This window comes from Arvicanthis niloticus, chromosome 13, assembly GCF_011762505.2.
Source record: "Arvicanthis niloticus isolate mArvNil1 chromosome 13, mArvNil1.pat.X, whole genome shotgun sequence".
Classification (NCBI taxonomy): Eukaryota; Metazoa; Chordata; class Mammalia; order Rodentia; family Muridae; genus Arvicanthis; species Arvicanthis niloticus.
Genome location: NC_047670.1, coordinates 31,853,588 through 31,881,345, shown reverse-complemented (window position 1 = coordinate 31,881,345; position 27,758 = coordinate 31,853,588). Strand labels below are relative to the sequence as shown.

The 27,758-nt window shown below is 39.5% G+C and overlaps 1 protein-coding gene and 1 non-coding gene across 10 annotated transcripts in view; both read left to right on the top strand.

Annotated features, from left to right (window-relative positions):
- The window catches only part of Enpp2 (ectonucleotide pyrophosphatase/phosphodiesterase 2), a 114,760-nt gene that overhangs the window by 38,685 nt on the left and 48,317 nt on the right, over window positions 1-27,758 (top strand). For all 9 annotated transcript variants that reach the window (XM_076911356.1, XM_076911358.1, XM_076911355.1 and 6 more), the window contains exons 3-9: window positions 5,211-5,366; window positions 7,919-8,044; window positions 13,038-13,098; window positions 15,281-15,378; window positions 15,739-15,818; window positions 16,955-17,074; window positions 26,321-26,376. In XM_076911356.1, coding sequence (XP_076767471.1) covers window positions 5,211-5,366; window positions 7,919-8,044; window positions 13,038-13,098; window positions 15,281-15,378; window positions 15,739-15,818; window positions 16,955-17,074; window positions 26,321-26,376 — 697 coding nt within the window. The remainder of the gene's footprint in view (window positions 1-5,210; window positions 5,367-7,918; window positions 8,045-13,037; window positions 13,099-15,280; window positions 15,379-15,738; window positions 15,819-16,954; window positions 17,075-26,320; window positions 26,377-27,758) is intronic.
- On the top strand, window positions 11,281-11,387 carry LOC117719457 (U6 spliceosomal RNA). Its single transcript, XR_004608181.1, has one exon. It is a non-coding gene; the product is annotated as a U6 spliceosomal RNA (small nuclear RNA).

Genomic DNA, 27,758 nt, shown 5'->3' with positions numbered 1-27,758 from the left:
CTTTGAACACCTTTCTATTTTCGTATGTTTATTTCTCAGATTTTATGTCTTCTCAACTTTGTAGAATTATTGGTATTTTTCTCTGTGAGTATATTGGATATTTAGATTTAGAATCTAAGCATCAAGCTGAGCATCAAGAGCAGAAGGCAGTGACTGACAAGGATCAGCATGCAACTCTGCCAGTGGGACCAACCTGGTAGAAGAAATTTAAGTTCCTCCAGCTTTAAGCTAGGCTAAGACACTTGAACGTTTAAATGTCACCACCCTTACTGGCCATCTTCCAGACTTGAACTTTCCACTTAACAAGATGATGAGGAAAGTATTATTGAGAGTGTAGGATATAGTTGGCTTTGATGACAGCCCTTGTCATCAGCTAGGCTCTTCCCAATTAAATTGTCAGTAGTGTGTGGTTTTTATATGTCTGTAGAACAAACAGTACCAGAGGCTTACAGCACCCCCCACCTCTGTGTGTGTATGTGTGTGTGTGTGTGTGTGTACAGCAAAGTAAATATCCTAGAAAAGGGGTTTTACTTAACAATTTGAAATAATCTCACCCATTCCTATCTGAATTACAGATTCGAAAGAAAAAGATTGTAATTTACCTTTGCGCTTGGTTAAACTATAAAAATTATACTTTGGTGAGCTGGAGTTCTGTGCACTGGTGTGCATGTCCATTTTAAAATTCAAAGTCCCTCCGAATTAATTTATACAGAACTGGAAATAGCATCACGTGAAAATGTAGCTTTTAAAAAATTAATTAGTTAATTTGCTCATTATGTATATAGTATTTTTGCCTGCATGTGTGCCTGAAGGCGAGAAGAGGGCCCCAGATTCCATTACAGGTGGTTGTGAGCCACCATGTCGTTGCTGGGAATTGAACTCAGGACCCTTGGAAGAATTGCCAGTATTCTTAACCTCTGAGCCATCTCTCCAGCCCATAAAAATGCAACTTATAATCTGAATGTCATAGGAGTGCCTGCAGTGCGTCCACCACATGCTCTCTTGTCTCACTTGGGACCTGTGGATGCTTTTTGTTGGCTTGCTTTTCCGTCTTCCTTCTTCTGTGGTTTTTATGGCTGCCTTAGCAACAGTAGAAACTCTAGGTGGCAAGAGTTCGCTGCCGTGTCATTTTCCTCCTCAGTGGGTTAGAGAACTGAAGTGCTTATGCTGTTCTTCTGGTTGTGGTCAAATAAAGGAGGGTCTACATTGAAAATCTAGAAAATGTCACGGAAGGCCCTTTCCATATTTGTTGTCGGATCAGTTCTAATAAAAAGACAAGTCTTCAAAAGGTGTAGGGCCAGTGAGATGCCTCAGAGGGGAAGATGTTTTCCACTTAAGCCCAAATGGCCAGTGTTCATGAAACACTGGTGCAAGGATCTCTCCAACTTCATGAAGTTTTATCTGACTTCCACACGTGTGCCACAGCACATGCATCTGCACACATGCATGTCATCACGTGGATACGATAATAATAAGTAAAACTCCCCACAAAGAAAACAAAACAAAACAGTCTCTCCTTAGGCTGGAGGTAGGGAGAAGGGCACAGGCCCTGGGCAAGGAATTTTTTTTAAAGCCAATATACAGAAGGTGACTTGCAGAATGACCAGGACTATGCTTGTTCTGACCATAGGGAAGTGGGGTGGAATAGACCCTGGAAAGGCCAAGGCAATTCTCATTCAAGCACACTCTTTTTGTTGTTGTTTGTTTGTTTTATTTATTTACTGATTTCGATATTTTGAGACAGGGTCTCACTAAGTAGCCCTGGCTGTCCTGGAACTTGCTCTATAGACCATGCTGGCCTTGAACTCAGAGATTCGCCTGCCTCTGCCTCCCAAGTGCTGAGACTAAAGGAGTGTCTGGGACTCTTTTTTGTTTTTGTTTGCTCGTTTGTTTGTTTTTAAAGGGACAATAGCTTAAGTTTCTTGGGGTTATTAGATTAGAAAGGCTCTTACATGGCTTAGACTATCTTTTGATTTTTCTTTCTGTCATTCTCAGCTTAGCTTGCCACTGTCATCTGTGAATGAATTTTGGCCCATGTTTCTCCTAGTTCACACAGGAGCTCACTCCTCACTGGAGCTGCCAATAGCCTGACCTTGTACATCTTTACAGAGATGTATCTCTGCAGTATAGATGCAGCGCTGATAGTTGCCTTCAGTGGAAATCTTGGCCACAAGGACCGCACCTCATAAGGCAAACCGTTGAGTGGGATTCAATGCTTTCCAAAGATAGCAAGGAGGCACATTGAGAGAATGACTGTTACTGTAAGAAAGTATTTACAAAATCACCTTGTGAAAGATGGGCAAAGGATGAGCACAACCCAGCTTAGGATGCATTCAGGTATTTTAGAGGTAAAGAAAGATCTAGAGAAGAGATTTTTTTTTTTATTGGATATTTTATTTATTTACATTTCAGATGTCATCCCCTTTCCCCATTTCCCCTCCCTAGAACCCCTTATTCTATCCCCCTCCTTCTTTTTGCTTTTATACCATTTTAAGTACATGCAAGTATTAAGGTCAGTTCCAGGTTGAGGAACTAGCAATACAATAGATGCAAATAGTCAGGGAACAAGCAAGACAATAAATACCAATAGTTTTTTTTTTTTTTTTTTTTTTTTTTTTTAAAAAAAAGCAAGGCAGTAAACAAAATTCCTTGAACACTCCCGTGATCACTGTTTGTAAGGGCTTATCAGGATGACCAAAATATCTGAGCCAACTTTAGGGAAGAGATTTTAGTGAGGACCACAACCATGGGTCAGAAACAATAGGAATGTTTCAAATACTGGCTGGGACCCCACAAAGAAGACAAGACAGGATGAGCAAAGGCATCTGTTTATTGTCTCAGCAATTAGAATTGCTGGGCATGTTTACAGACTCAGCTTAATGGGAGTGATCACTGTTTGAATTTATTAGACATTGGTTCAGATGATTATATCTAAGTACTACCCTTAGACAAAGAACATTTATTCAATTACAAATTTTTCATTATTTTCCCTTTTGCTATGAGATTTTTTTTCCTCTATTTTTCCTTCTTGTCTGCCATGGTTTCTTATGGCTCAGCGTGTACAGTTGATAGGTTGGCCAAAACCAACAGAAAAATGTGGTTTGCGGAGCAGAGGTAAGACGCTGCATTGCAAACAGACATAATTTTTTAAAACTGAATTGATGTGGTTTGTATTTATTTCAAGATCCCTGAATCAACTGTGAGAAAGCATTTCATATCTCACGGTCTAGTGAATCTGTTTGCTTAGTGTCAACTGATCTGATGCCATAAAGGCTAGAATTGGGTGACTCTGATTACTCTGATTACTGGGACAACTAAGTGATGAACTACATACTCTAATAAATGGCATGGGTATATCTATTTCTGTCATTTAATATCTGTTCTCGGGCACCTTGCTAATTCTTGATTTTAAACACGATTATATATGCATTGCAAAAAATAGTAATTTTCTAAATATAGAATTTACAAATATGTTATATTTGTAACATATGTGCTGAGACATATATATATATACATGTATATATATGTATATATATACATGTGTGTGTATATGTATATGTATATATATTGTGATAGATATTTCATCCAACTATATACATGGAGAATAGAAGACAATAAACTGAAAGGCCAGACAATTATCTGAGTTTATAAAATGTTGCAAATTTCAAACTAGGGGATGTTTTTTGAAATGCAGTTTTTAAATAAATCAAACTTTTATATATTTGGCTTTGTTTCTAGGCCTCATCCACAATATTGATTAATTTATTTCCCAATACCAACGACAATTATTTATCTCCAGAATACACTATCCTGTCACCAAATTACTTTTTCCTTTGAACACCTTTCTATTTTCGTATGTTTATTTCTCAGATTTTATGTCTTCTCAACTTTGTAGAATTATTGGTATTTTTCTCTGTGAGTATATTGGATATTTAGATTTAGAATGAATTAGTATTTTTCTTTTTCTGGTATTGATTATTTTTCTCTTTAAAGTTGGGTACCCAGTGACTTATCTAGATTTTTCTAGAACTGTGTTTTTCATAAAGCTTTAGTATGTTCTTCATTGAGATGATTACATTTTTAATTGTGTGTGTGCATGTGAATGCAGTGTGTGTGTGTTTGTGTATGTGTGTTGGTGTGTGTGTGTTGGTGTATGTGTGCACGTACATGCATGTGAATGCAGTGCTCATAGAGGCCAGAAAGGGAGTCAGATCTCCTGGGGTTGGAGTTATAACTGACTTACGAGTTACCTAAAATGGTTGCTTCAAACCAAACTTAAGCTCTTTATAAGAGCAGTATGTACTCTTAGTCATTGAACCATCTAATCTTAAGCACCTATTTTTATTTATTTATTTATTTTTGAGGAGGCAAGGAGTCAACCTCAGCTCCTATATTCTTTATGGTAGGTTCTGCATATGTATTATTACATTCATATCTTGATTTTTTAAAAATTAGACCATATGATAAATTAGACCGATGTTCATCATATCACATTCTTTCATTTATTAAACTTTGGTTGGCTTTTGAGATTTTTAGATTATATCATAGGCAAACAGTGATATGGGGTCTGTTTTTACCAAGTGGCAGTTGGGTTCTGGTAATACCAGATAGACGTGGATGTTATGGTTAGAAGAGATCGGGCAGGTGCTCTGTTCTGATCACATGTGTTTAGACTGGTTTTGAACACTCACGTTCACACTTCCTTACACATTTGGTGGTGGTGACCGATTTTCATTCAAAGTCTTGCTATGCAGCCCAGGCTGGCCTTGAATCCTCTTGTCTCTCCTCAGTGCTTGCTCATAGGTGTACCATACCCAAGCTCAGCTAGCAGTATGGAGTTTAAAATAGGAAATGAAATCTTACTTCAATAGGGGCACTCACCATTACATGTGTATAGTACTAATAACTGTAATCACGAGTAGAGCCAACGTTTGTTATCTGCTGACATACATTTCACACAGGTTATTTCATTCTGTTCTCATCTCAATCTGGAATTGGTTTTATGAGTCTCCCATTTTACAGATAAGGAAACTGTGGTTTACATAAGTTGAGTGACATGCTTGAGGTACCCAGGAGCAGGCACTGAAGCCAGGCTTCTCATCCAGAGCTTGACTGTGTTTTCACTCTAATTGCTTCTAAGTGCCACTCTTGCGCTAGTGACATGGCTAGTCCCTAAGTTGTCTGTCTTTTGCCTCTTATTTGAATGGCAGTGTTATCTGACTCTCCATGGACCAACACATCTGGATCCTGCAAAGGTCGATGCTTTGAGCTTCAAGAGGTTGGACCTCCTGACTGTCGGTGTGACAACCTATGTAAGAGCTACAGCAGCTGCTGCCATGATTTTGATGAGCTCTGTTTGAAAACAGGTATGTGACTTCTGGATGCCTCGTACCTTTAGCAAAAGGCTCAGTGACATCCTGCTGTTATGCACCTCCACTTTGGCCTGTTCACATAGAGGGTTTTAGTTCATTTCTTGAATGACTGATGGTTGCATGAAGAACTTACTTAGTATGAATAGCTTGGCTCAACCATTTTTGGCCCAGTCAGAGAAGGCACTTTTTATCTGCAGGTATTGTAGACTGAAACTACTAGGTTTAAAACCAATTCTCTGTGCAAATGGAAAACATTTATGAAATCAATCTGGGGTCTTGTGCTCTTGGTGGCTCTGAAATCTTCTTTAAAAATTTCCTGATTTTTTTTTATCCTGCATTGAAAGAATGCTCACAAGTCAAGGGAAAAAGTAAGCTTTGGGGTTTTGTTATCATGCTTACTCTGTTTTTCAAAGCCAAACAGTTTTACGTAGGACTTTTTGGAGTATCTTGCATAGTCATTACCATGTCTCTGTTCCTGGGCACAACCTCATGCCATCTACCTAAGAAGGGTGGCAAGAATCTCTGCTTTGAACACTGGAAACTGATTTCTTAGCTCCCTTGACAAGTTATTAGTTCTGTGATTGGGTCATATTTTGGAAAGCTCAATTTATCATTGCTATTTGTCTGATCTTTTTAATGAGACATTATTGCCTTTACTTAAACCTTAGTTCCTGATTTATTTGAAAATCAACATAAACTCCCTTACTAACTGGGACTTATTTTCCCCACAGTCTGCAAAGTGTAAGGGCTTCATTAGGTTACTTTTCTGCATAATCCATTTTCTAAGCATACAGACACATTTTCGGTATGGATTTCTTGTGGAGCTTTTACCAGGTTCTTCAGCTGTTGTTCTGCAAGCTTGGAGCTGAGGCTCTTGTATACTGAGTGTATGAGTAGAATGGATCCCTCAGAGCTCTTTGACCCTAAGACATAAGTGCAAACCTGCAATCTGTGTCTGACATGCACTGAGTATTTTAGAACATTTTATGTTTCTGCCTTACCTTGAGCATCTTGTCCCTAGTAAGTTAGGCCAACATTCTGCTCTGAAAACTCTTTGCAAAACTTAATACGTCTGTGATTCTAGCTTAGTTCTCTTTGAATATAGCTCATGCCATTCTTCCTGGTTTAATACAGACTATAACAACATTCTGTAAAGCTCATTATTCTCTGATGTCTAAAGCCAACATGTATTGAATGTGGAAGACTCAAATGTCGAATAACAATAAAAAATCGAAGGGGGAAAAGATACGTTCTTAAGGTTCTCCTATGCCAATACAGGAAGCAAGCTTAAGATTTCAGTTTAAACTCTCTGTCTTTATTTAGGGTGTCTGGGTATCATATGTGTACTTACGTGTGTATTTACAATTATGTGGGAGGCAGTATCTTTTTAAACACTATACTTTCAAATAGCAGAGTAGCATTCTATAAAATAACTGGAAAGGAATTCACTGACAGTTCCACCTCTGTCTATTTCATCACCTAGCAAGGGCTCCTCTTGGCAGAATGTCATGAGGGAGCAGCCTTGTTTTAGAAGAATGTCCTTGCTTCTACTGAGTACACGTCTTAGAGGATGAAGGCTTGAAGTGTCTGAGTGTACTTCAGTTCAGAGATGCTCTTCTTGATGCTTCACCAATTTGCCAGTAGCCTTCTGTTGCTCCATCCCTGCCTTTGCTTCCCTTCCCATGGCTGAATGATGGTGCCTGTTGGTTACATGCATGCCGTCTGTCTTTCTGTCTTAGATATGAGCTCCAGGAAGATGGAGCTTTTGTCTTTGACACCTCGCTATACCCTTAGCACCCAGAGGATGGTAAACAATGAGACAGACTGATTATGGGAATTGGGAAAACTAAATATGTGGATAATCCATGAAAGCTCTTTACACCCCTGTCCTCTACCACCATTCTAAAGACAGCTAATAAATATTCATTGAAATGTGGTTTTTAATCTCACAGTCTTATGTCTGAGATGAAATAGAATAGTGACTGATAATGTTTTTGTCAATTTTTTCCTTAAGACTTGACCTGTTTTTTTAAAAAAGTTAATTAAAAATACGACCTTAGCCCTCTGATAAAAGTGAAAAGGTTCCTTTTTTGATTGTTTCTTTGAAGAAGTGAACCCTGACTTATCACTCAGTCGGGAATGATATTTCCTTTTTTATCTCCATTTACCTCCTTAGGAGGCCTTATGTAGACAGCCATTTTGGTTAGTAGGATTTTGAGGGGATTAATACTTCTCTATACTCTTTCTCTTTGTGGTACTGGGGCATTCTGGAAGGGTGGGGATCCTTTGTTTGACTTTCTGGAATTTGCTTTTGTATGAGAACTCAGTTGTGCTGTGAGTTTCCCCTCCGCTTTGAAGAATTAGAAATTCATCCTATCTGTAAGTTCTCCAAATGCCTTCTTGGCCTCTGTCTGGCTCAAGTTTCACAAACAGATTCAAAGATGTGGGCTTCTGGCTCTTTTGGTTGGAAGCCTCTGTAAGCAACTGTGGCCTCTTTCATTTGGTTTGTGCGTGGCAGTGAGAACGTTTCCTTGTGTTGATTTCAGCTCGAGGCTGGGAGTGCACCAAAGACAGATGTGGGGAAGTACGAAACGAGGAAAATGCCTGTCACTGCTCAGAAGATTGCTTGTCCCGGGGAGACTGCTGTACCAACTACCAAGTGGTCTGCAAAGGTACTTGCTTTTAGACTGCCTTGAGAAGTTAAACACTGGGCATGTGCCAAGCATCCTGAATTCTCTGGCTATGACACCTTGGGTATTGAAATTTAAAGGTCAGAAAGAATTGTAGGTTTTTTTTCTTCTTTTATGTGTGAGAGTATTTCACCTGCATGAATATATACGTGCATCATGTGTGTGAAGTGCCTGTGGCTGTCAGAAGAGTGTCAGATTGTCTGGAATGAGACTCATGGATGGTTATAAGCCACCATGTAGATGCTGGAAGTCCTCTGAAAGAGCAACAAGTGTTCTTAACCACCGAGTCATTTCTCCAGCTTCTGAATTCTACTTTCTAATTTTTAAAACGTTCTTTCTTAGTTGTCTTCTGAATTTCATTGATTCAAAGCAACAAAAAGCAAATCAACATTTCAAAATTAGATAAATAATTAAAGAGGTTTCTAAACTTTCTGCCCTGGTTAATATCAGGTTTCTTAGCACCAGAGCCTGGAATTTGGTTCATGAAGTTTATTGAGAAAATACTCCATAGAAAAACCATGTGTGAAGGTCAGGGAATTAGGATTGGGATTGGCAATGCAAGCTTTCATAGGCGAGTCTTGCCTTGGCTTGTGTGATGGCTAACCTGACATGGCTTAGAATTACCTGGGAGATAGGTCTCTTTAAATGCTTGTAGGGGGAATTAATTTGATTCTGCGATTACATTAATTGATGTAGAAAGACCCATATTTTAAAAAAAACATTGCTTAGATTTTTAAATTTCATTTTATGTATTTGAGGTGTGTCTTAGTTAGAGTTTTACTGCTGTGAACAGACACCATGACCAATGCAACTCTTATAAAGGACAACATTTAATTGAGGCTGGCTTACAGGTTCAGAGGTTTAGTCCATTATCATCAAAATGGGGGAGCATGGCAGCATCCAGGCAGGCATGGTGCAGGAGGAGCTGAGACTTCTACATCTTCATTTGAAGGCTACTAGCAGAATACTGGCTTCTAGGGAGCTAGGATAAGAGTCTTGAAGCCCACACCCACATTGACACACATACTCCAACAGGGCCACATCTTCTAATAGTGCCACTCCCTGGGCCGAGCATCTATAAACCATCACAAGGGGTTTGCTTGAATACATGTATGTGATCCACATGTATGCCTTGTTACCATGGTGGTCAGCAGAAGGTGTCAGATCCTCTCGAATAGGAGTTATGGATGGTTGTAAGTTACCATGTAGGTGCTAGGAACTGAACTCTGGACCTCTGCAAGAATAGTGTATGCTTCTAACCAAGACACGTATTCTTAAAATGATGTGTATAGAATTTCTGGATAGTTTCATGCACCGTGTATAGAGCTGTTTTCTGCCATCTTCCACCTATTTTCACTCCTTCTACTCCTATTCTCCCCCTCCCACCCCCCGAAGGACATTTCCCACATTTACATCAATTTGTTTTGTTTTCGGTCCCGCTGAATAAAACCATGTCCAACTCTGTGACAGGTTTACCTGCTCTGCCCCTAGAATTCAGCGGCAGCCAGTAGGTCAGTCTTGTTCCCTCTCAGACTGATGCTTAGTTGTTGCCAGTCCAGTCTTGCGCAGACCCATTGCAGGCAACTGCAGCCACATGGGGCCTATGACTGCACTGGCCATGCCATGCTCAGAGGACAACATTTTACAGCTCTTCTCCCTATCTTGTATATTCTTATGTTTTTTTCCACACTTTCTTCCACAATGTTCCTTGAGATCTAGACAGGGTGGTAGGAACATTTAATCAGGAAGACCCGTCTTCACTGTGGGCTGATACATTCCCTGGGCAGGGGCTCCTGAACTGTATACAGTGGAGCTGAGTACTCTGTGCTTTCTAATTGTGAACAAACCCCTGCTTCAAACCCCTGCTGCCTTCCTTCCCTTCCACAGCAGACTGGGCCTTGATCCATAAGCTGAAATAAACCCTTTCTCCTTGGAGATGTTATTTTCAGACTATTTTATCACAGCAGCAGGAAAAGAGACTCTGTGGCGAAGAGTAAATCACAGAGTCATTTGAAGCACTGGAGCGTGACTTTTGTTCCCAGTGCATGGAAGCTGTTTGCCAAGACCCCGGCAGCAGCCCAGGACTCCGTGTGCTTGCTAGTGAAGACACTAAAGCACCGACAGATTACATTACACCAAAAGCTTTGCTTGTATAGTATGTATGTGTATGTGTATTGATGGTAGAATACAACAATTTTATGATATTAGTGATCTGTGGCCTCCAGAAAATATAAAAGATATGGTTCCTGATATGAAAATGTTTCAGGAATCGCAACAGCCACTTAGAGGTATTCAAGCAAAAAACCATGGCTTTTAATCTGTAGATTATATCATCTCTTATTTCCTCAATTTAGTCCTTTTCCTGGCACAGGATGTTTATAAATCATTTCTGTTAAATGACTTCAGGTAAGGGCCAGGAAGATAGCATGTGTAAGACCTTGGATTAAACTCCTAGTTAAGACATAAAGGGGGGGGGGGTTTGTGGAGAGATGGCTCAGTGGTTAAGAGCATTGGCTGTTCTTTGAGAGGACCTGGGTTCAATTCCCAACATCCACATGGCAGCTCACAACTCTTTGTAACTCCAAAGAGCTCTAGTTCCAACGTCCTCACACAGACACATGCAGACAAAACACTCATGCACATGAAATTAGAAATAAATAAATACTTTTAAAAGAAAGGAAGAAAAGATTGGGAAGTTGTTTTTGTAAGGTATAAATGAATCTGGAAACCTTCCTTTCTTGCTATTGCCTTGGGAAGTTTCCTCTACTCTTAAGAATTATACTTTTATTTTGAAATGTAGCATTCATCAAGAATTTATTTCTCTTTTTCTTTTAATCTTCATGCAATAAATAAAACAGGAAAGCACAAAGGCTACAAGGAGAAAAGCCCTGGATATCATTCGTCACTGAATGGTGACAGATTAAGGCCATTTTTGGTGGCTTGAATTCTGATTTCAATACTTTAGTGAGCCTCATGTGGCTGCCCCAGCTTATTCGTGCTTGGTAAAGCTAATTTAGTTCATTTCCTAGCCTGCCCCGTCATCCAATAGCTGAATGGTTCTGGACTGTGGAAGACTTCCAGGGTTCTTTATATGGAAAAAGTGTCTGCTCGATATTGGTCACAATTTTTATGTCTGTTCAATATGTAATTTTTGTCTGTCTTAGAGAAACTTAAGGTAAATTCTTATGGATAATTTTTCCCCAAAGAATGGCATCTCCATGCTCACTTCGGCAGCAGATATACTAAAATTGGAACCATACAGAGAAGATTAGCATGGCTCCTACGTAAGGATGACACACAAATTTGTGAAGCGTTCCATATTTTGCAATCTTGACTGATATCTGTCTGTAGTATTAAATAAAGTATATTGGTTTACACTCCCCTTAAAAAAAAGAATAGCATCTCCATATCTTTTATGTTGCTATATCAAAATGTCAGAAAAGAAAATATCTTTTCTATGGATAAGGTCACTCACAGTGTTGAGGCCAAAAGTCCCCTGTTGGGAGGCCCCTTCTGTTTGACCTCTGAAGATGACTATTGGGCTACCTTGTAAAAAGGCAGATTCTATCACAAGGAAGGAAGATGTTTCCTTCTTGTGGGCTCCAACGAAGTCCCAAGAGACATGCCTCAATTCCTTGTGAGAATAGTGCTCCCACAAGTCTGCTTCTTTCTACTAGGCTCTGCCTCTTAAAGATTCTGCTACTTCAAGCACTACCACATTAGAGATGGATGCTGTTGTTTCTGGATATCTGGGTATAAACCACAGCAGAACCTTAATTTAATATCAACATTGGGCTGAGGAAATAATGGTTCAGTGAAAATATGAGGACCTGAATTCAGGTCCCCTAGAATCCATGTAAGAAAGAAGCTAGGCAAGGTGATAGAGGAAGACAGTCAGATCCTGGGGTCTCGTTGGAATCTAGCCAATTCACAAACTTCGGGTTCATTGAAAGACAACTCAGAGAATTAGATGGATAGTGTCTTAGTTAGGGTTTTATTGCTGTAAAGAGACACACGACCAAGGTGATTCTTGTAAAGACAAACGTTTAACTGGGGCCAGCTTACAGTTTCAGAAGTTTAACCCATTATCGTCATGACGGGAAGCATGGCAGCATGGAGGCAGACATGGTGCTGGAGAAGTCAAGAGCTCTCTACATCTTGATCTGCAGACAGCCAGGAGGAGATTGTGTGCCACACTGGACATAGCTTGAGCATAGAAGACCTCAAATCCAGCCCCCACAGTGACACACTTTCTCCAAGAAGACCGCACCTCCCAATAGTGCGACTCCCTATGGGTTAAGGCATTCAAACACACGAGTCTATTGGGGCCAAACCTATTCAAACTACCACAGATAAGTGACAGAGAAAGACACTTGCCATAGACCTGTGGCCTCCACACACGAAGAACTTATGTTCTCAGATCTTGATGCAAGGTAATAGGGAAAGACAGCTTGGGTGTTGATTTGTAAATTCAAGACTCTGCACATGCTCATCAGAAAAGTCTTTCTTGTAATATTTTATCTGGTTATCCTTGGATATTATTATATCAACATAAGCCTTTTTCCACCAGAAGGGAAGTTGTGTCATGCTTTCTATGGCTTTGAGATCTTTAGTGGCAGGGGAGAGAATGTTCCATCGAATGACCAAACAGTTTATTTTTGGAAGGACACAAACATGAAATCTTGTCCACTGACGCCACAAGTTTTTTTTTTTTTTTAAATCTACAAACCGTTGAGGAGCTGAAAGCTGAAATAAACACCATTTGAGGTTATTAAATCTTAGCTTTCCCACCATGTATGGGTGTACTTTAGAAGCCAGAGCAGACACTAGACTTTATTTCAGAATTTCTTTGTAGATGGTGTCCCATAAACAAGTACCAAAGAGGACACAGATTCTGGCGTTGCACTTCTACTCTCTGAGCGGCATCTATAAATAGACTCACAATAAATGTCCCCCCCCTTTTTTTTTCTTGTAGGAGAATCACACTGGGTAGATGATGACTGTGAAGAAATAAGAGTTCCTGAATGCCCTGCAGGGTGAGTGTATTTTGTCTCACGGATATTACAAAGTAGTCCACATCCCTTGATAAGCCATCACAAAGGGTAAATGACTACAAACTTTTTTTTATTTGTTTGTTTTTTTGTTTTTTTTGTTTGTTTTTTTTTTCGAGACAGGGTTTCTCTGTGTAGCCCTGGCTGTCCTGGAACTCACTCTGTAGACCAGGCTGGCCTCGAACTCAGAAATCCGCCTGCCTCTGCCTCCCAAGTGCTGGGATTAAAGGCGTGCGCCACCACTGCCCGGCGACTACAAACTTTTTAAGATGGGAATCCCCTTTACCACGTAACTTTGTGTGAGTTCTTATAAATACGTTGCCAGCCAATCTATCTCGAGGGTTGAGGGTTTTAAAAAATAAAAAACAAAATAAAACTCAATTATGTAATATTTGTGTGTGTGTGTGTGTGTGTGTGTGTGTGTGTGTGTGTGTGTGTGTAGACTGTGTATGCCATCACTCATGCTATAGCATGTGTGTGGAGATCAGAGGTCAACTTTGTGGAGTTGATGGTCTTTTTCAACCTTTGCGTGGCTTCTAGGGATCCAACTCTAATCACCAGGTTTGTCAGCAAGCAAGTCAGTTGCTGAGCCATGCTGCCAGTCCTATTTTGAAGCTTTGATGTTCTTTTTCCCTTCAATTTTTTCCTATCACTACTGAGCATGCTGAAGTCTCAGTGTCTGCTGTGGTCCACCAAAGTGCATCTGCTGATCTCTGGAGGATTCATTTCCTGCCACCATTCTCTGCCCCACCATTGTGCCTCCCCCACAGCAGTTCTGTTCTTGCCTTCATTAGTGTGTGAGGAAGGGGAAAGGAAGAAGGAGACGCTAGAATTTCTAAAGTTGTTATCCAAGAAGGTAGCTCTCAACAGATTTGGCAAAAACCCACTTCTCAGCTAAAAGGCTGACTTACAGGGCGACAGCTACATTGAGTGACACCTAACAGCTGAAGTGTGTCTGAAATTGGACACTTATGCCTTCCAGGAAACTGTGAGACTCCATGGGCCTTTACAATGCGTGGCAGAAAATACATTCTCAACAAATAGGTTTTCATAAAGTATTTAGTCTTTAAATATTTATGTATACATGTATTGCAGCCTGGGATGCAGAACTTAAGTGTTTAGATATCTTTATTTTTTCCTCCTCTTAAGAATCTTAATTAGGCCTAAAAAAAGGAGAAATAGACATCTCAACAATTTCGATGTATGGAATGGGATGAAATAATTTCTGACTGTTGATGTAGGACCCCTTTAAAATATGTTTTACTTATAATATGACTTCTAATAGACACAAGCTAAGAGTTTCTCACTTAGCTTCAAGTTATTAGAAAGAACTCTGTACATAGTTCACTATTCTCTTATGACTGACCAACTACACCCTTAGAATGATAAAATTCCATTTTTGACCTGGATCAATGAGTCCTTTTAAAAATTCTTAATAATTTAAATCCCCTTGGAAGCAGCTTTATAATAAATTTGAAGGAATGCTTTTATGGTGCTTAGGTTTAGTGGAAAGAGTGCTACTGTAATTAATCATACCTCACTCACGTATTCATTAATTTACTAATTTATCTGATAAGTATTTATTAAAATTGGGCATGGTGGCACATGCCTATAATCCCAGCACTGAGGCTGAAGCAGGAGAATTATGACTTTGAGGCTGCCTAGTCTATATAGCTGGTTCCTGGGTGGAAGCCATTAACAGATAACTAGAAAACCAGATATACAATAGTGTATCTATGAATACAAAGAAGGTAGGTGTGTCTCAACATCATGAAGGAATTCAGAAGCATGGGCAACTAACATCATAGAAAAGTAAACGCTGAGCTGAGTTTTAAAAAGTACGTAAGAACTTTCCAGATTAAAAGTTGGATAAAATACATACTTTTGGCAGACGCTGCTTTGTTTGTTTGTTTGTTTAATTGCCAACGACCCTTGCTTGTAAGGTGGGAAACAACAGCAGAGTCAACTACTTTCTTTTGGCCATGGTGACTTTGTCCATTTAACTCTGAACTCGGTTGCCTCAAAGGCTATGTGGTTGGGAGACTAAGCTTGTCCTCCCTTCTTGTGTTTTTCTAGTGTTGATTGGCCCTAGTCACTGAGTGTGACTAGATACTGTGGAATGCCTATGGCAATAGTTTCTCTGAGACTCACCCTGTTACTATTTAAGGTTTGTTCGCCCTCCGTTAATCATCTTCTCTGTGGATGGGTTCCGTGCATCATACATGAAGAAAGGCAGCAAGGTTATGCCCAACATTGAGAAACTGCGTAAGTCATTTCCTCACTCCATGTTCTCATCCAAGGTAGTCATTGCTCTGCTATAGGCTTCCAGAGTGTAGAGGCACTGTCTGTCTGTCTGTCTCTCTGTCTGTCTGTCTGTCTGTCCCTTTCTTTCCTTTGCCTTCTTTCATTACTTCCTTTGTCCCTTTATTCCCTTTCTCTTCCTCCTCCTTCTTCTTCCTTTTCTTTCTCCCCCTCTTTCTCCTCTCCTTAATAAATTTCATTTCATTTTTTGGAAATAAAAGAAAGTAGTGTGTTTTTCATAGTTGAGAAAATAAACTTTATACCCGAAGTGGTTCTAGATGGTTTTCTTGTCCTGATAACTGATAACTCATTTTCTACTTCCAGGGTCCTGTGGCACCCATGCTCCCTACATGAGGCCTGTGTACCCCACAAAAACCTTCCCTAACCTGTATACACTGGCCACTGTAAGTATTTGCTTTTGAGTAATTTGTATCCAAAGGTCTAATTTAACCCTGTAATTACATGAAGGTGGGGTTAATTTTTTTAAATATAGAACATCCTTTAATTAAAAAATTATTTTAATATATTATTTGGGGCTTTCACACAGCATATTTTTCTCGTATCCTTTCTTGTCTCCTGACTCTTCCCAGACAATTCCTCATTCCCTACTCCCCCAACTTTATGTACGTTCTCTCTTAAAGAAAACAAAGCAAAAAATGGAAACAAAAGAAAAAGTCACTTAAAAATATGGAGTTTGACTTGTGTTGATCAAACCTATTTGTTTGGAGCCTGTGTGCACACATGTGCGTGTATAAGTCAGGTAACAACTTTGAGGAGTCAGTTTTATCCTTTCTCCATATGAGTTCTGGGATGAAACTCAGACATTTAGGCTGCGAGGTGAAGGCTTCTTACTAGCTGATGCAGCTGGATGGCCTAAAGGGGAATTTAAGAGCGTGTTGCTCAGGATTCAAAGAAAATCCATTTTCCTCCATTTGCCTGGGTCATTCGCAGCGAGAGCCACTAAAAGTTTGTGAATGACTGAACTGAATTGCAGAATTAAAATTATAGCTTTTTCAAGCATCATTCAAGCCTAGCTTCCCATTAAACTGTCAACTTCAGAGAAGTCTATCCTCTGTCTTCTGAACTTTCAAATAAGAATGTCAGTTTCAGGGCTTCTATGTTTTTATTTTCAAACATTCCAAACTCTACCTTACTTTCTTGTTTCAAACATAATTTTCTATTCTTATGATTATTTAAGTTATTGATTTGAAGAAGAAATAGAATGATAAATGGAATCCTCTTTGGAGATATGTATACATTTTAAATGAACTAATAATGAAGTCCATTTTGTTACATTTCAGCAGTCAAAAAGAAAAATATTAGATTTCTTGCCACCATCTTAAACTTCTAAAATGACTTAAAATTAGTTACGACTCATGTGTGCAAAAACGGACTCAAAACAAAGGCTCTGCATATCCTACTTGATTTGGTTAATTCAATATTGTTATAAAACCTTCTACGATAAGAAAATTGATAATAGAACTATTATATGTAGATTATTACAATGCTATTTTAACAATAAAATTGCTCTTACATGAAGGGTTTATATCCAGAATCCCATGGAATTGTTGGCAATTCAATGTATGATCCTGTCTTTGATGCTACTTTCCATCTTCGAGGGCGAGAGAAGTTTAATCATAGATGGTGGGGAGGCCAACCGGTAAGTCTTGAGGTCTTTGTGTCCGTGGACCTGTGGACCTTGAAAGAGTTTGTGTAAAATGGAGGTGTTTTCATCTTTTGATATTTTATGTATGTGTTCAAATACGTGTACATTTTCTATGTGTATATGTGACTATATATATAGCATATTTGTATTGTATGTTTACATTTATATACATGTGGGTATATAATATGTACATATGTATACATACATATATACACACATATATGTATCTATGTATGTTCATGTGGGAACATAAGTTATACTGATAAAAGTGTGAGATGATAAATTTCTTCTGCAGGATGACAGTGGCAGAAATCTATTGTGGTTGAATGTCAGAGCTCCTAAATGAATGAACAATCAAATATAACTGATTTATTAAATTTGGGGATACAATGAAAAAGAAAAAGAACTATGTGTTCCCAAATATTTTGATGTCCAGTGATATCATAAGCAGCAAGAAGAATGGTTTCTGCAGAAAAGGAATGAATTAATATTCACAGGAAATTTATAGGTTATTTTATTAAATCCCCTTCAATCATACAGGGTAGGTATAGTAATTGGGATCCTACCTTAGTACTGACGCAGAGATTGACACTTGGAGGAAGATCCTGTAGTGTATCTCAGACACTTGGGCAGAAGATCAAGAGGCTCCAGGCAGCTTCCCTTGGTGTTTTTCCTGTGACCGTATGGTTAGGCAACCTGCTTTGGTCAGACATGAGAAATGCACTGACATAAAGCCATGGTTGTTGACTGTCTAGAACTGGGCTTAAGAGTACAAACTGCAGGTCAGAAGTGCCACAGAAACATAGACCAGGGCACAGTCAGTCAGATGTTCAGCAGGAGAGTGGAAAGTCGTTGCATCTCAGGTCTCTGCAGCAGTGGTCAGGGAGATAGCTCATTAGACCTCTGCACAGTCTGTCCAAGTGTGAAAGAGGGAAGCAGCATCCTCCCTTGCCCCACACAGCTGACATGCTGAGACGGCCTTGAATCTGAGCATTGGCTGCCACAGATGGGCAGCATAAGGAATGTAAGTTAGACATGTGTTATAAGGTATCACTTTCTGAGAGAAGGTCATCTGTTGTCAAAATATTCATCTCACTTAATAAGTAAATCACTATGCAAGAATAAATGTGGGTTGCTTTTTTTTTCCTTTTTAAATAAACACTGACTGACTTCCTGTATGCCCGTAGAAAAGGCTCTTTATAATAGATGTTCTGACTTCACTGTTTTTATTCAGGCTGAATTCCCAGAAGTCAGTGATGACTTAGTTTGTGATCCCAGTGAAATGTAGTTGACAGGGTTGATTTCACAAGTTTATGATAGAGGAATGAATATTTTATGAGCAAATAAAATGGTTCAAATGTGAGCGCTATCTGACTATCTCAAGTTGGCCTTTGGTAATAATTTGATCATGGAAACCAACTCTCCTGAGGAACCACGCGGCTATGTGGAGATAAACGGTAATCTGATGTAACTGGATCACCTTACACTTGGGGTTGACATTAAGTTTCCTCTGGGAAGTCATGCTAACATGACTCAGCAGCAGAAAAGTCCACACATTCATTACCTTCTGCAGACACACAGCAGAGAGAATCTGTTAACCTGTCCCATGAAGTAAATTCTCTGTTCTACTTTGTTGGCCTGCTTCCTTGCTAGCTCTCCCAGTTTACACATTTGACCAAGCCTCCTAATGCTCCCCAAGATTTGTGGTAAAACGGATCTGTTTCTACTATCTTGATCAAGAGAGGCACCATGAGAATACTAAGGACCATCGTAGCTATATTTTTAAAACTCATTGTATTGAAATTTGACCTATCTGAAGACCATACAGACAAAAACCATAGGTAATTATTTGCTAAGTATACTAGCATATAGAGAGTGAAGCACTATCAGAAATGATTTGCATATATTATAGACACATGTCAGCATTAAGCACTATAAGGAATAGCTTGTCTATGTTCTAGAAGCACATATATAAACCTTTTAGATTTGTACATTATGTAAGGTTCCCAGTGAAAATACAATTTAAGTTAACTTGAGTAGCAAACTTATTTATAAAAATATTAGACTGGCAATTCAATTTAATTTCATTTATTTTTTTTCCCTGAATGATGAAACCATGTAGGACATTTGGCTAAATAGCACCAAGGTCAGATGCAATGCTGAGTAAAAGCCACTTCTCATTCCTGTTTAAAAACCTAGCAGATAGAATGAAGATTTGGGAAGGGTGCATGTGAAATTTTGAAGCTCCACAGTAAGTTTTCAAAATATCACTTCTACAACTTAATTTCACCTTTAAAAATCAATCGACATGATCACTCTCACTCCGGAGTCTCTTTCGACATGCTCACCTCTGGGATGTGCTATCGGAAGTTGCCATGCACTTGCTCACGACGCTGTGCGTCTCACTTGTGTTTTAATGGAGTTCCTTGGGGTGTTCTCCTTTTTGATAATGCTTTGATACAGTCCTGCAACTTCTGATGAAGAGGTCAGTGGAGTACTCCTGTGTTCAGGTTAGATCAGGATGCACATACACGTGTGTGTGTGTGTGTGTGTGTGTGTGTGTGTGTGTGTGTGTGTGTGTGAGTGAGTTCAGGGCACTGACTCAATCTGCACATTGAAGAAACAGGTCGAGCTCACTTCCCTGACTCAAGTCTTCTCAAGTCAAACTTTCTGGGTGTTTTTAAGAGGAGTAGATGCATTGCTCTTTTCAAACTGCGTGGCTTTGAATTTCTTCTCACCCCTATGGGTGGGGCAGTGCCCATCCTCATGAATGAATTGCAGTCTAAAGTGAGGGAAGCACGCTCGGAAAAGAGAGGGCAAAAGGCCACACAACAGTGTTTGAGTGAATTTCCAGGCCAGAGAGATGGGCCTGCTGGGAACTACAAGTTATTACCTGCTTTTCTTATGCTTTTTCCTCCTGCCTCTTTCCCATACGCTGATACAAGTCTACAGGGTCTCCCCCTTCTCCCCTCCCCCACGACTTGTGTTCATTTTTATTCTTATTGCTGAGTATTGAACCAAGGGCCTTGCACATGAAGCGTGTGATCGACTGCCGAGCACATCCCAGCAGCTTTGTCCTAGCTCTTAAGGCAACAGTTCTCAAGCCGTGGGCGTCGTGACCCCCCACAGAGGTCACATATATCCTGCTTATCAGATATTTACATTATGATTCAAAAGAGTAGTCAAATTACAGTTAGGAAGCAGCAACAAAATAATTTTATGGTTGGGGGTTGCCACAACATGGGGAACTGTATTAAAGAGCCATAGTATTAGGAAGGCTGAGAACCACTATCTGAAGTTACTTTAGTCAGGATAAGTTTTGTTCCCCTACTCCCCGTGAGGTACTTAGCCAGGAAGTGTTCCTTTGCAAACTAGGCACTGGTCTCTTAATTTCATTCCGAACGTCAGTTGAACTATCTGTCATAGAGTTTCTCTTGCTACAATGAAGTACCATGACCAAAAAGGCACGTTGGGGAAGAAAGAGTGTATTTGGCTTACACTTCCATGTTGCTGTTCAACATTGAAGAAAGTTAGGATGAGAGCTCCAACAGGGAGGGAACCTGGAGACAGGAGTTGATGGTCACAGAGGGTGCTGCTTGGCTTGCTTTCCATGGCTTCCCTGCTCAGCCTGCTTTCTTTTAGAACCCAGGACCATCTGTGCAAGGGTGGCTCCACCCACAATGGGGTGGACCTACCTACGTCAATTACTGGTTAAGAAAATGCTCCATAAGCTTACTTATATCTGATCTGATATGTGGAGGCATTTTCTCAATTGAGGCTTCCTCCTCTCTGATGACTCTAGCTTGTGTCAAGTTGATGGAAGAGTAGCCAGGACAAGATCTGTGCCCAGGATGCCTGCTTTGGCAAAGATAAGTGATTCCACTCTAGTTTTCTTTTTCTATCATACATTAAACAAACTTCTTTTGAAAATGCTCATCTGTGTTGGTCTGTGGGTTGCATGGGGAAAGAGACTGGCTTATTCATCTCTAGTCTAAAGATTAAATCAAAAGCCTGCTTCACTTGTTGCCCCATGGACTGTATTTGGGGCTGATCTGCTCTGCACTTCATTTGAGACAGATTTTACCTAAGAAGTTTGAGACAGTTTTCTTTTCTAGGAAGTTTGTCCTTAAGAACGGGACTCAAGGGCTTGGGATTTAGCTCAGCGATATGGTGCTTGCGCAGTAAGCACAAGGTCCTGGGTTCAACCCATAGCTCCTGGGGACTGGAGGGTTGTGTGGGAGATAAGATTATAGATATAGACTTGTAATCTTTGCTACTTGAGAGGCTGAGGTAAAAAGGAACACAAGTTCAAGGTCAGCCCGAGCAACTTAGTGAGACCCCGTCTCAATGTAAAAAAGTAAAAAGTGGGTTTGGGAGGTAGCTCTGTGGTAGAGCACTTTCCCAGCTTATATCTCCTGTATGGAAAAGAAAAAGAACGGAAAACAAACCAAGCCCAAACAAAATAAGAGTAACAACAAACAAACAAACAAACAAACAAACAAACAAACAAGGTAGTAGGGCTCCATTTTCTTAGTGTTGACAGCCCCAGGCCTGCGTGTCCACAGCCCTGTGGCTTGTGCATTGGCTGTAATTATCTGGAGAGTAGCACACTGTCCATCATCTGTTCTCCTACAACCTTCACTTCAGGTTCTCACTACCCCCTGATTCTCGGGAGCTTGTCTACTTCTGCTTAAGCTAGGGACAGAGGGCAAGAGAGTAATGGGCTGGGGTGCGGTGGAGGCAGAATCTGATCAAAATACCTCAGATATGTGTGTGAAATTGTTGACAAAAATCTACAACGTACTCATGTATAGAGTTGGCAATCCTACATGCCCCTCTGGTCACTCAAAACTCTTACCTACCCAGCTCTGTGACTTTGACTATACAGGACAATTTCTTTGCAAAGAAATGCTCAAAGCCCAGCACTTGGGAGGCAGAAGCAGGCGGATTTCTGAGTTCGAGGCCAGCCTGGTCTACAGAGTGAGTTCCAGGACAGCCAGGGATACACAGAGAAACCCTGTCTTTAAAAACAAAACAAAACAAACAAACAAAAAAAAAAAAAAAAAAAGAAAGAAAGAAATGCTCAAAGGATTACAGCTGTTTGCTTATATTTTTGAAAAATATTTCCAGCTTATTTTCCTTTTTTTTTTTAAAGCTTGCCTGTTTCCATACTTACATATTATAGTTAATTACAGCAAGTGTTGAATTTCACATTGATCTCTCTGGTTCCTGTGGGGAAGCTTTATTGATTCTTAGCATTTCTGACAACACAGCAAGACCTTACTATCATATTCACATTTGCCTGGTTTCCAAGCTACAGCTTCTAGGGCACCAACAGCAAATGTTGGGCTTCTAGAGAAAAACCAACAGAGTTATGAGGATTAAGGGATAGAAGATCTACACTTAGTATCTTCTTAGTTTATTTGTTTAAAGCTTTAACAACCTCTAAGGAAATGTATGTTTGCTTCAAGTTCTGAAAAATAATAACTTACATTTCTCTGAATTAATAAGGAACCATGGAACTTCTCTTTCTACTTAACAAAAAAATTAGTAAAGTGTTGTTTTTGTTTTTCTTTCTTTTTTGGGAGACCCAGCATTTTAGTGTCTTCAGTTTTGACAGTTCCCACACTTCTGACCCCTGAAATAGAAGATATCTATATGGCCTCTACACACGCTCTTCTGGGAGCTTAAAATTTGACTTAAGAAATTCTTCTAGGCTTCAGTCTCCCAGAACTTTGACATGCTATGAGATTTTTAAGTTTTACCCCCTAGTTTTATAAGGTCTAAAAAAAAAAAAAAATGAAAAAAGTTATCATGTGAGAATGTATTCAAAAAAGCTTGTTCAAATACGGAATACTTTTTCAGTAAAATGTTGCTATGTACACTAAACAATAAAAGAAAAGTTTACATTGGTATGAATAACTTTATATATCATCTTTGATAGAGTATTCTAGCTCATGTTCCCCCCCCATGTCTGTCTCTCTTGCCCTTCATTACCCATTAAACTTTTTTTTTTAATTTTCCAACCTAGACTCCTTTTTCTTTCTTGTCTTTTGTATATGTATGTATATCACTGTAATTAATGAATACTGTTTACATGAGTAAATATGCATTTAATTTCCTATCTTCTCTGATATTTACTTTTTTATTCTCTTCCAATTAGGCCCCTCATTTCCTTTTAGAAATATAGTCAGTGTAGTAGCTACCAAGAAGGAGGGACCATTTTCTTGCCTTCTTATTTTTCCAGAAGAAAGGCACTTTTTTTTGTTTTGTTTTTATATTTGATCTCAAATTTGTAATCCTCCTGTGTTAGCCTCCTACTGCTGGGATTACAGATGTACAATAAATAACATGCCTAGCTAGAAACACACTTCTTGATCTTCAAATTGTCCTAATAATTTATATTTTGTGATGTTTCAGATATAAATTATGAGTCCCACAGATAATTTCTGGAAAACACAGAAAACTCACAGAAAACTGTGTTAAAAGTTTCAAGGATATGACCATATGGATAGGACCAGGCTCTTCAGTTATGTGATGAGCTTAAGGCTAGTCTGGTCTCTAAAAGGCTCTATGTAAAAAGATAGATTCTGATTTTTGACACCAGGACAAGCGATTTATCGCAAATTCTTTAATATCATACATTAATGGCTTGCCAGTCCACTGAGGAGGGCCATGGGTTAGGGTGAGGGCTAGGAGTGTCCTGACAGTATAGCATGTGAAGACAGCCCTCTGGTGTTTTCCTTTATATATACCAAAGGTATGACTTCTCTTATACTGTTTAGTGTACATAGCAACATTTTATTGAGAAGGTATTCCGTATTTGAACAAGCTTTTTTGAACACATTCTCACATGATAATATGTTTCAAATGATATCTTGGTCATCCTTAGTTTAGGGTGGAGCTGGGCCAGGCCAGGCACCTGAGCAGCTCCTTTGAGCAGTCCCCACACCCAGGGGTTCCAGTCATTCCTCCTGTATCCTTAACTCTTGATTTCCATGAGGGCCATCAGAGTAACTTCACCATCGTTCCTTGTCATCTTCACACCGTATTTGCAACCTTCTATCCCTGCAAATCCTCCTTCTGGTTAGCTAAAAATTATACCTAAAATTTTACCATATATCAGCATGAACACCACACTATAATTTTGGAAAATGTAGGTCATTATTTGACATGTTCATGTTATGATTTTTTTCTCTAACAAGCTCCAAGTTGACCTTATATTTCTTATATATCAAATAGTACTTGGTATTTGATACAGTTTCCTTGGAAACAGCAAGGCAGCTGCTTTTCCAGGAAGTTGTTTGGATATGAATGCAGTGAGTGTGTGTCACTGGAAATAAAGTAAGTATAAACATTGGTCCTATGTTATGAGGAACAGGTCTCTTTAGGATCTGGTACACTTTAGAGGCTGCCACAAGATGGCTTAATTTGAGTCATCTCTTGTTGGTAGGATTGTTGAGGGTAATTTAAAGTATAGCATGCATTATGAAATCTGGATGGAGGAAGCAGAGGCTATCTATAATGTGGAAGGTTGTTTCCCAGTGCTGGACCAGACTAAAGAGAGATACTTACAGCAATTTGAGATCCCTAAATCTTTGAGCCCGCCCAGAGAAACAGATGTTCTAGATCAGAGGAAGCCATGAGACTGAGATGAGGCCTCTTCCCTCCTGCTCACTCAGAAAACCACAGGTGTCAATACTCTCCTACTTTATGGCTCACTTGTTAACTACAATAGCTGTGAATCCTTAGGGAGTAGATTTCCAGATGCTCCAAGGGGCTCCAGGATTCTTTTAGAAGTTTTCGAGCTAGGCGTCTTTGAAATGGTTAACCAAACTCCTTGATCCCTATGCTTCTCAATTACATATTTCTACAATAAACAAATAAGTAATAAAATAAAGATATCTATCAGAGTCATAAGATACTCCCAAAGTCTGGATGCAATGGAATGTGAAAAGGATCCTGTTTGCTTTGGTCTTGGGCTACAGTTCTCCTCATGTATTGCCTTTTCTCTTCATTTGAGAGGGTTTCTTCCCACAGACTTCTAGTGGGACACTTGCCACCGTAAGCTGTTTTTAATGCTTGAAGTAAATGGATTCCATTGATTTTCACTATTGTGTAATAATAAAAGACTGACATGAACTGTTTACCCAATGCTAAAACACTGGTTTGAGGACTTTAAGTGAATTAACTCATTAAAATAGAGCATCATTCCACGCACTAGAAAAGTCCATCTGCATTAGGAGGGAAACCAAAGCATGAAATAATGAAGTAGCTTTCTGGAGGCCCATGCAACTGTTAGGTGACAGAAGTAAGGGTCAGGGTCCAGGTTGCAAAGGTTCGAAGCTTGGCTTCGGAATGCCTCCGTCTTTCGCTTCTCATCAGCATGAGCTAGAAAGAACTAAACAAAACAAAACCAGAAGACCAAAAACAAACAAATGAACAAACAAAAACAAAAAAGAAACCCCACCTCATTGTTTATCCTAGGATTGTCCTCTTGCCTCAGACTCCTTGGTATTGCAATTGTAGGCAGGCATCAATGGCTGGTTCATAGAGAATATTTAAAAATACTCTTCATGAAATGCTTCATTCACCCAGCCTATCCTAGGAGCTTTCACTTAGAGCCCCATTCACTAAAAAGAAAAAAAAAAAGCTAAGTGAGAAATATAGAAGAAACTATAGATTAGAAAGTAGTCTTTTTAGTTCTTCAAACACACACACACACACACACACACACACACACACACACACACACACATTCCCCTCTCCCCTGATTCATCTAGTTTAAAGTCAAACATGACAAGCTAGATTTAAGGATTCTGACATCTGGGTACCAAATTGGGACTCTACTCCATAAGGCCGACAGTTGTAAAAGAAACATATGGTCTATCCCTGCATCCTTTGATGATCAGAATTCTGCCACATAAGTAACGCTTAAAACAATGATCAGAAAAGACAGGTATAGAAAAGAGAGACTTTGGGGGATGAAATATATTTTTTGAAAGTCGGTGGCATCACAGCAAAGCTTTTGAGAACTTTTTCAGAATACGAATTAAGTAACATTTATGGAAATAATGAGTCTGACTTCCAGATGTGAAAGAAAAATGGTTGGAAATACTGTGAATTTTATGGTGGGCATGAGTAGAGTATACCATATCAGAACTAATGTATTTTAATCTTTTTCTTCTTTGACCAGAACTCAGAATGTATTAAAACAGCCTCTTATATTTTCCTCATTAGCTATGGATTACAGCCACCAAGCAAGGGGTGAGAGCTGGAACATTCTTTTGGTCTGTGTAAGTTACCTTTATTTTGTCAATGTTTATGAAATTACGGTTGTGAGTCAATTGATGAGACATCAATTTAAGTGAACTTCATTTCAGCTAAATGTAAATGTCAAATTTATGAGAATTTACCAATTTAAAAATAACTTTCCAGGCATTGTTTTCTTTCTCAAGGTTCGTTCCATGCCTCATTTGACTTTTATTTTTTCTCGCTCCCCCTTCCTGCTCTCTCTCCTCTCTCCTCCCATCTTTTAGTTAAGGACACCTTTCTCCTTGACCTGCCTTTTACATCTTTTATCTTGTTAATCTTTTATTTTGTCAACTTTTCATCCAGGAGCGTGTAATTCTTTTAGATGACTACTACAGTTTCTGTTATCATTCTTTTTAAATATATTACAACCTACTGTGGTTATTTTGTGTTTACTTATTTTGATTCTCAACTTTAGACACAGAGTGTAGTCTATGTGGGGCAGCTGGGAGGCTCATGGTATAGCGTTTGGAAATTTGACACAGTAGATCAGGATTGGGGAAACGTCCATTTTAGTCCATTTCCCACCAAACTTCTCAAATTTTCCCAGCGAGATTATGGGACTGTTCATCCCTTCAGAAGTAACTGGAGGCTAATAACTGACATTTTCAGGCCTTCAAAGGAAGTTTACCTGATAAAATGGTCAACATGTTGATTGTTTTTAAGCTTCTTTTAAATAAGAAACGGGACCCGTTTCAACTTTCATGGGGATTTTGTTCCCAGATTGATGTTTCCATCTTTTGCTTTTGTCTTTTCCAACCTAAAGCAGCTTTCCCATATTGGCTTTTTAGGCTTTAACAAAATAATCTGACTGGTCTGTTAGCAGCAGTGTGCTGGGATCTGTTGTGCGTAGTTTTATGCTCTGTCCGAATTTATTCTGGGAGGTGACCATGCTACTAGCCCCCACCTGGCTTTCCTTGACTCCTCGGACAACACACACACACACACACACATACACATACACACACACACACACACACACACACACACACACACACACACGGGTACAGATTAATCCAGAATGATGCTTTCTCTAGACTCAAATTCAGGAATGGAGGGTAGCCTCTTCTGATTTGAAGGAGTTCAGCTGAAATAATTTCGGGTGATCTGAAGCTAAGACAGGTGCCCCTTTAGAAGTAGTTTTTCTTTTCCCTTATAAAGCAGACCCAGACTTGAGAGGTAGGTGTGGCTAGGTTAGAATCAATGCTGCTTAGTGGAAATGGTCTGTTGTCTACCAAGTTAACCTCCCACAGATTTTGCAGGTTTTAACCCTTGGCTCTCATGGATGCATATGGGAGTTGTGCTCTGAAGAATGGAGAGGAGCCAACAACATAATTAATACTTAGTCCTCACCCTTACCCCCCCG